Below are 9,401 nucleotides of genomic sequence, written 5' to 3'. Positions count from 1 at the left end.
TGGACAGCTATCAAGGGAACAGAAAGACAACGAACACATTGTGTAAAGATCTGGAAGCCACAACAGGAAAAGCAAGGGTTCAGCTCAGTGCAAGAGAAGGGAAGTGAAAATAATGCCACAGAGAGTCACCCCCCACGCCCACCACACTGCTCACTTCTGGAAGACACAGTAGGCAGAGTGTGGTCAGGGTGTGGGGAAATCGCAGCCCTGAGACGCGGCTGGAATGTGCAGGGTTCGGCCACTGCGGCAAGAGGCTCATAGTTCCTCAAAGCACCAGACCCAGCGTCAGCACAGCACAGAGCAACCCACCCCCTGCATGGAGTCAGGCGCTCCCGTCGACCCACATCCTGGCAAGGGTCAGGGTCAGGTGAAGCGCTCACCAGTGTGCTGAGTGCAGGCTCCGTGGAGCGTTCTCACCACCGAGGGCCAGGACGAAGCCCTGACAACCATCCAGGGACTGTGCACACAGGCATCCATCCAAGCACGGCCGGCCAGGGACAGGAGCCGGATGTGCACCGGGGATGCTGGGCTCGGGATGGTGGGTCCCTGGCTCCGTGGGAACTCTGCTGAGCCCCAGTGTCGCTCCCCCTCTTCGTGGAGGAACGACACAGGACCCTGGACTGTTCTTTCGTCTGCTCGGCCCTCCCCGGGTTTGCTGCTGGTTCTTCCCGGGTTGGCTACTATCCCTTCCACCTCCGTGGAAGGGCAGTTCCCCCTGGCCACATTCCCCACTTCCGCAGGGGAGCGGCACACCGCCGGCCGGCTTTCTCGGGGGCTGCACGGGTTCCCTTAGATGTTCCCCATAGATGTTCCCGGTGCATGCCGTCTCTCTCCTCCTTTATAGTCCTCCTCCGCCAATCCTAACTCGGCTGCCCACACGCCGAGTACGCTGCTCTCCTCCAATCAGTAGCAAGTCCTACAGTTTATTGGTTGAACTGGAGGCAGCTGTGCGGAAGCTGTTTACTTCTCTCCCAGCGCCATATTGTGGGAGAGCAGATGCATAGAATAAGTCTTAATTCCAGTAACTTAGTACAGTCCGGGCTGCTCCCCACAGATCCCCCTTTCTTTTTATTTTTTGGCGTTGATACGCGCCTGTCTTCGGTGTCCCGCGGCACACACTCTGCTCTACTTGCTAGAGTTGCCACAGGCTCTTACAAGTCCTATCAATCAGGAAAACTGAATCCGGGTCCTCTCTTCGCCATTGTGAGGAGGTTTTTAGGCGCTGATGCGTGCCTGTGTTCGGTGCCCTGCAGCGCATGCTCTGCTCTGCCCGCAGGGGCTTACAAAACCTATCAGGCAAACCGAATCCAAGCCTTCTCATTGCCGTATTGTGGGGGAGACTTATTAGTGTTGGTTTGTGCCTATCTTCGGTGACCTGCAGCTCATGCTTTGGTCGAGCTGCTTGCTGGCGCTTACCGTCTTAAATCAGGCAGACCGAATCCAAGCCTCCTAATTGTTGCATTGTGGGGAAGCTTTACTGATGTTAATTCGTGCCTGTCTTCGGTGACCTGGGTGCATAAGCTGCTAGCCACCCAGGTGCTCATCGCCTCACTTAATCAGGCAGACCGAATCCAAGCTTTCTCGTTGCCATGTTGAGGGGAGGCCTTATTTTTCTCTATTTCTCTATCTCCGGGTATTCCTATTTCTCCCATTTTACTTCTATCTTCCAGCATTCCCATTTCTCTCACTCCACTTTTCTCTTATCCCTGCGGCTTTCCGGCACCTCGCCCTGCCGGCAGGCTCCGCCCCGAGGCTATTTCTCCGAGGCTTTCCAGCTGAGCCGCTTCAGCCCGCGCCTCTTTCATCTGCGCAGCTTCCCGGCTTTGCGCGGCTTGGCTTCGCGCGCTCCGCGGTCTCCACGCCCTTCGCGTCTGCACCACGGCCTCGCGCCAGCCCCGTTCCCTATCTATTCACGCCCCGTGCTCTCTCTGCACGCGGCGGCTTCCGCGAGTAACACAGCGTAGCTTACGTGTCCGCCACTAGCATTCAATCTAAGTTCCCCGGGCTAGCCTGGCGAATTCAACCCAGCATACGTCTCCGCCCCACGATCTGGCTTCCGTTTCAGCTTCTGGTTTCAACTTTTCGCCCCCTATTCCCGGGCTAACTTGAGAATCCCAAAGTGGCTTTCGTATCCGCCTCGGCCTGCACTCGCGGCTTCATTTTCCCTAACATTTTTCTCTACCCGGTATATTTCCCCCAGCTTTCCTCCAACAATATTCCTCCCTCATTTCTCCTGGCCTCTCCCCACAGTCCGCGTCCGAGTCTGTTTGTTCTAGCTTTCACTTTCGCTTTCGACCTTAGAGATTTCTCCCAGCTTCCCCCCGTAGTCCGTATCCGAATCTATGCCTAGGCTTTCAATAGCTTCTTCCGGCACCCTTTTCGTCCGGCTTTTCCCTAGGATGTTTGCTAGTCTCTCTCTCCGGTATTTTCCCAGTTCTTCCCGTTTCTTCCCTCCTAAGTTTCATATCCGTCCTAAGTTTCCTATCCGAGCTAGGTTTCCTATCCGAGTCACGGCACCATTATGTCGCTCCCCCTCTTCGTGGAGGAACGACACAGGACCCTGCGCTGTTCTTTCGTCTGCTCGGCCCTCCCCGGGTTTGCTGCTGGTTCTTCCCGGGTTGGCTACTATCCCTTCCACCTCCGTGGAAGGGCAGTTCCCCCTGGCCGCATTCCCCACTTCCGCAGGGGAGCGGCACACCGCCGGCCGGCTTTCTCGGGGGCTGCACGGGTTCCCTTAGATGTTCCCCATAGATGTTCCCGGTGCATGCCGTCTCTCTCCTCCTTTATAGTCCTCCTCCGCCAATCCTAACTCGGCTGCCCACACGCCGAGTACGCTGCTCTCCTCCAATCAGGAGCAAGTCCTACAGTTTATTAGTTGAACTGGAGGCAGCTGTGCGGAAGCTGTTTACTTCTCTCCCAGCGCCATATTGTGGGAGAGCAGATGCATAGAATAAGTCTTAATTCCAGTAACTTAGTACAGTCCGGGCTGCTCCCCACACCCAGGAAGCCATAGAGTGAGGATGCATGTGGCAGGAGGTGCAGCCACACACACAGGGCCCCACATAGCACCCTTCCCAGAAACACCCAGGGCAGGGAGCCCACAGAGCCCTGGGTCTGGGCAGGGCTGGCGGGGCTGATGGCTGCATGGTGTGGGGCTTCCTCCTGGGGTGAGGCCAGAGCAGGTCATTGAATGTCTGGGGCTTTACCGTGAACGCCACTGAGTGCATGCTTTGCCAGCTCCTGTTTGTGGGAGGGGGACTTCCTCCAACCAGACGCAGGGCTAAGTCAAGGACAGATGCCTGTCAGTGCCTTTGCACCCAAGGCTGTGACGAGCTGCCATAGTTCTCTCCTGGGTCCCCACCCCAGAGCAGGCAGCTGAGAGCCTGCCCTCTGACCTCCACCCCAAACACGGCTGAGGATGGGGTCTTCCATTCTGTCTGGGACCCGGGACCGCTTCTCATTCACCTCTGGGGACGGCGGGTGCTCCTAGGGCTTCTGAGGAGGGGTGCCTACCAGAACGGTGCTGTCCCCACGTCTGAATCTGGAAGGGACACTGCAGGACCCTGAGACTGGAGTGCTGCGGCCACGGCCACCCAGAGACGGGAGGTCTCGGGCATCCCTCCACCACAGAGACGCTGGGGGACGACGTCACCTGTTCAGGTCGCTCAGGAAGCGGCACCCCCATGTCATCCAGGAGCATGGAGCCCAGGTGCTCAGATCAGGGGAGGAGAGGCCGTGGGGGACTCAGGAAGCAGGTGCCGGGAATCCCCGGCCCCACGTGAGTGTGTATCTGCACACGGGCCCAGTGCCCTGCTCCCAGTCCCCTCTACCTAATGAGAAACCCGGTACAGTGCAGGCAGCACAGGGTGTGCGGCACTGGACCCCGGCTGGGCTGGTCAGGGCACCACCATATTCTCAGTTCCTAGGGTAGCTCGGGGCCTCTGCCCTCAGACACCCTCCCCTCCTCACAGCTGCTCGCCAGGCCCTGGGCCCACCAGCTCCCAGCAGGACCCCGCCCCAAGGCCGTGTCCCCTGTTGTGGGCCCTCCTGCACCTGCCACAGCCACAGCTGGGCTGCAGCTCAGCCACACCTCTGCAGTGTCTGTGCCTTCTTCATCCCCTCCTGTCAGCACCAAAGGCCTGGAAGGTTCTGTCACCCTCCCAACGGGATCCAGACCTCCCCCTCCCCTCCCCCCGCGCCAGCCCCCACAACTGCACTCAACAGCTCAGGAAGGAGAAGTGTGTGTCTCGGCCACCCGGCCTATGCAGGGAGAACCAGAACCCTAACCAGGCAGCTCCTAGGCCCCGCCCATGAGGGGCACCCCCTGGTGGGGCTGGAGTGGGGGGGGCGGAGACCAGGCAGGCACAGCACAGGGGGCAGCAGAGGTGGAGGCCTGGTCCCATGGTCCCCAAAACCTTTTCTGTCCTGGGCCCGTCCTCAGGGGAGGGGCTGCTCCCTTCCTGTGAGGCCGCAGATGAGGAACCCGTGACGTCTCCCCGGTCATCTCCAGCCGGGCTCTGGGCCTGCGCCCCTCACAGCTGCTCTGCTCCACGGGACCATGGGCGGCAGGGACAAGACCCCGGCCCTCACTGCCCTCCTCTGCCTGGGTGAGCCAGGGACACGGGGACAATGGGACCCCTACAGGTGCGGGAGGGGACAGCGCCCTGCCCAAGCTGGGACCCCAGGGCTCAGAGGACCAGGGCGGGCCTGGGCATCTCTGAAGGGGTGGGGAGTGGGGAGCAGCTCTCACGGGGACCTCTCTTCCAGGGCTGTGCTGGGCACCAGGGGATAAGGCACAGGCGGGTGAGTCCTCCCCTGACTGGGCTCAGCCCAGGGTCCCAGGCAGCTCAGGGTTAAGGAGCCTAGTGGGCTGTGCTGATGGTGATGGCTGGGAGGGGCTGGGAGTGGAGCTGGGGAATGGGGCGGGGGAGGGGCGGCACCCGGGGTCTGCAGCTCTGATTCCCTTCCAGGGACCCTCCCCAAGCCCTCCATCTGGGCCGACCCAGGCCCCCTGGTCGCCGTGGGGAGCCCTGTGACCCTCTGGTGCCAGGGCTCTCTGCAGGCTGAGATCTATCTTGTGTATAAAGAGGGCAGGCCTCTGGGCCGGGGTCGAGTTGGTTCTGAGCAGAGCCCACCCCCGCTCACACCACACTCATCTCCCGAAGCCTGCAGGATGCCAGCAACTCATTGGCAGGTCCCTCCAAGTCAGAGTTCCAAAACCGCCTCTTCTCATGTCCGTCTCTTGCTGGACAGCTCCTTCGGAGTCGGAAGCTCAGGCAGGTGCAGCTGTCACCTGGGGTGCACGACCCCCCTTTCCGCTCCAAAACCCTGTGGCCACCAGCATTGAGGCCACCTTTGAGGCAGAATGGCTGCTGTTGCTCCAGCCATCACCTCTGCTTTCAGGCTGGAAGAGAAGGAAAGGCAGACAGGATAAGAAACAGGCCCTAGGGGCGTAATGCTGCCCTTGAAGCCCCCTTTCTGGGAGTCTCAACAGTAAGGCTCTGTCTCACTGGCACAGACGTGGTCTCACGGCTGCACAGAACCGAGTCCAGGGTTCGTGAGCACGGCACCCCCAGAGGCAGGCTCGGAGCCCTGGGCAGGAATGGGGTGCACTCCTTCCCTTCCGCCCCTCACGAGCGGGACGGGCGGCTTCCTCCAAGGGGCGCTGAGCTCCCGTCTGCTCCCTCCTAGAGGCCTGGCCCAGTCCCTCCATCTCCGCTGAGCCAGGCCCCACGGTCCTCCTGGGGCAGCCCGTGACCATCATGTGTCGGAGCCCTGCTGGGTTTGACGCTGTCCGCCTGGAGAAAGAAGGAATATTGGTCAAGAATGAGTGGAGCGCGTCGCCTAACCAGAGGGAGGCGCGGTTTCCCCTCCTCACCATGGACGCAGACACGGCTGGGCGGTACCGCTGCCTCTACCATAAATCAGGCGCCTGGTCTGAGCGCAGTGGAGAACTGGAGCTGGTGGTGACCCGTGAGGACGTCCCCCGGGCCTCCGACCCCGGCCCCGTCTCAGCTGTGCCCTCAGGTCTCTGCCCAGTCCTGGGCCCTGGGCTGTCCTAGCAGCCACCTCTGTCTGCAGCCTCCCCGCCCCCACCCCCGCTCCACAGCCTGTCGTCCCCTCCTTGTACACGCGTGTGTTTCCTCTGCCTCCCACGCTGGAGCCCTGCCCTCCTCTGCTCACAGCGGTGGCCTGCACACAGCCCAGAGGCGTGGGCTTGTGGCCGGCCCTTCTTTTTTTTTTTTTTTTTTTTTTTTTTGGACAGGCAGAGTGGACAGTGAGAGAGAGAGACAGAGAGGAAGGTCTTCCTTTGCCGTTGGTTCACCCTCCAATGGCCGCCGCGGCCAGCGCACCGCGCTGATCCGATGGCAGGAGCCAGGTGCTTCTCCTGGTCTCCCATGGGGTGCAGGGCCCAAGCACTTGGGCCACCCTCCACTGCACTCCCTCGCCACAGCAGAGAGCTGGCCTGGAAGAGGGGCAACCGGGATAGAATCCGGCGCCCCAACCGGGACACTAGAACCCAGTGTGCTGGCGCCGCAAGGCAGAGGATTAGCATAGTGAGCCGCAGCACCAGCCTTGGCCGGCCCTTCTCACAGTCCGGGGGGCTGGGTCTCCAGATACGGGGCGGGGACTGACCCACTCACAAGCAAGCGCGTGTCTTTGAGCTCAGGGTCATGTGTCAACGGCACTTCCCACTGCCGTGGCCTTGGTTCCCCTTGGCGGCCCGGGCACTCTGTCCCCTCTGCCGTGGGGCGGGTGCCGGGGTGGACAGCCCCTGGCCGTGAGGGGCTGCTGCTTGGGGAGAAGCAGGGGGTGAGGTCCGGAGGGAGGGGCGAAGCGTGGGAATGGGGAGAAAGCAGAAGGGGCCGGAAGTGAGGGCGGTGGGGGCTCTGTCCCTGCGGCCGCCTGTCCCTGCGCCTGTGCGTCGTGCGTCTCTATCTCTGCGTCTGTACAGATGCACAGGTGCGATTTTAACTCACGAGGAGCCGCACAAAGACCGCAATGCTGGAGAGACGGGAGACACCATGAACGGGGGTGACAGGAACACCGCCTCCCTGTCCGTGTCCGGGCGGTGGAGTGGCCCCCGTCTAGACCGCCTGCCCAGCTGTCTGTGCCATTGGAAGGGAGCCTTCCCCACCCCCACCCCCACCCCCACCCTGGGGGGGCCTCAGGCCAGAGCAGGACCTACTGATTCGTGACGGTCTCCACCCCACGGGATCGGCTTCCTGGGCCATCCCTGGGGCTGGGACCCTGCACAGGAGCCGCCCCCCACCGCAGCCCTGGGCTCCATGTTCCCAGGAGACCCTGGATGTCGGGACGGGGGAGAGTCCCCGAGGGGAGGGTGAGCAGGGGTCTCACCAGGAGCTGAAGCTGACAGCTGAAGCCGGGGGAGGGGCAAGGGGATGGAGGAGGGACAGAAGTGCACCAGCAGGGCAGGGGCGCCCCGCCCCGCACCCCGGAGCCAGGCCCGCGGGCTCCGAGCCATGAGGGGCCCTGGCCAAGCCTGGCCTCCTCGCTGAGGGGAGCAGGGACTCTGCCTCCCGCGGAGGGGGTGGGCGCCACCCAGCCGTGAACTCTGTCCTTTTGTCCCCCAGCCCCGCTTTACTCCTGAAGAATCTGAGATCCAAGAGGGGGTGAACCACTCTGGCTCCGAGCTGTGGGCCTGGGGCTGGGAACCCAGGGATCTCTGGGTGCTGGGGTGGGGTGCGGAGAGAGCCAGGCCATGCTGGGCCACGTGCTCCCGATGAAGACGCAGCCTTGGGAGCCGTTGTCAGCCCCTCACCCGCCCGACTCCCAGGGGTCTCCCTCCCCAGGAGCGGGCCCCCGACTGGTGAGCCACCTGGGGACCCTGTCCAGGGGATGTGCCCCGGGGGGCAGTCTAGTCAAGAAGGCAGGGGCCAGCTCCTATTCCAGGAGTCCTGGGAGCGGCCGGATGCCGCCCACTGCTCAGTAACACCCCCTTTTGTTCCAGCCCCCACTTCCCAGGAGTACCCGGTGCTGAACGGCGTCCGCCTGGGCCTGGCCGGGGTGGTCTTGCTGATCCTGGCGGCAATCCTGGCAGAAGCTTGGCACAGCTTGCGCAGGGCCCGGCAGGGGTGTCTGGGATGGACACAGCAGGGCGCCCTCCAAGGAGTTTAGCCCCCAGGGCTCCAGGAAGGACAGCCAAGGGCTCTGGGCCAGGGGCCAGGGACAGGGTGCCCCAGGTGCACCTGCCAAGTCCAGACGGAGAGCAGCAGCGACGCCTCCCAGCCTCTCCTGAGCGAGCGTGTGCCTCGGCATCGCCACAGCCCCTTGCCCACTCCTTCCTGGGTCTCACCTCCTCCCCGTCCCATGGGGGACACCCTCTGCCCCGCCCAGGTCATTGCCTGGGTCCTCACGCCTGTCTGTGGCATCAGCACTTGGGGCGTCCCTGTCCCAGCTGTGCAGGCGACGCCCGCGCTGGAATCTCGCCCGTCTCTCGCTCCTCCTGGCACTGGACATTTGCAGCTGCTGGGAATGGGGGCCTTGTGACTCAGAGCCCTGAGTGACACCTGTCGGAGCGGCCCCAGAGTGCAGCTCTCTGTCATCAAGCGATGGCTTTTCTGTTCTGTCTGATACAAGTATAGCCGTCCTCGCTCTCTTTGGTTTCCATTTGCATGAAATAAAATGTTCACCCACTCACTTTGAGCCCAAGTGTGTTCCTGAAGGTAAACTGAGTCTCTTGTAGACGGCCTAGCAGTGTCTTCTTGTCTGAACCCAGTCAGCTGTTCTGTGTGTCTTTTGATGGAGAGTTTAATCCGTTTGTATTTAACATAACTATTAGATTTTCATGGTACCTTTGTTCCATGTTGCCTCTCTTGCTGCCTTATTGTGATTTGGTGATTTTTTTTTGTAACAGTAAGTTTTGATTTCTTTCTTTTTGTCTTTTGTGTATTTAGTGCAAGGTGGTGTGTGTGTGTGGTTATGGTGAGGCTTCCATGAAACATCTCATAAACGTAAGTACATTTCCACCACGTGAACTCTACACCTCAGCTTCCCCTCCTTCCACATCTTATGCTACTGCTGTCACAACTTGAATGTTTAATGTATTGTGTTGGGGTCAGCGCTGTGGCTCAGCAGGTAAAGCCGCTGCCTGCAGCACCGACATCCCATGTGGGCGCCGGTTTGAGTCTCGGCTGCTCCACTTCCCATCCAGCTCTCTGCTCTGGCCTGGGAAAGCAGTGGAAGATGGCCCAAGTGCTTGGGTCCCTGCACCCACATGGGAGACCTAGAGGAAGCTTCTGGCTCCTGGCTTCAGATCGGCGCAGCTCTGGCCGTTGCGGCCAATTGGGGAGTGAACTAGAAGTTGGAAGACCTCTCTCTTTTTCTCTCTCTCTCTCTCTCTCTCTGCCTCTCTTTCTCTCTGTGTGTATCTCTTTCAA

General features: G+C 61.2%; 1 protein-coding gene across 1 annotated transcript; it reads left to right on the top strand.

The window, feature by feature from the left end:
- Positions 1-4,396: 4,396 nt before the first annotated feature.
- On the top strand, positions 4,397-8,661 carry LOC138846408 (leukocyte-associated immunoglobulin-like receptor 2). The gene is made up of 4 exons (XM_070062005.1): positions 4,397-4,607; positions 4,768-4,803; positions 5,692-6,027; positions 7,973-8,661. The coding sequence occupies exons 1-4, from the start codon at positions 4,559-4,561 to the stop codon at positions 8,137-8,139; spliced, it is 588 nt and encodes a 195-aa protein (XP_069918106.1). The 5' UTR covers positions 4,397-4,558; the 3' UTR covers positions 8,140-8,661.
- The last annotated feature ends 740 nt before the right edge of the window (positions 8,662-9,401 follow it).

This window comes from Oryctolagus cuniculus, chromosome 18 (genome assembly GCF_964237555.1).
Source record: "Oryctolagus cuniculus chromosome 18, mOryCun1.1, whole genome shotgun sequence".
Lineage (NCBI taxonomy): Eukaryota > Metazoa > Chordata > Mammalia > Lagomorpha > Leporidae > Oryctolagus > Oryctolagus cuniculus.
This window is presented reverse-complemented; position numbering and strand designations above follow the sequence as displayed.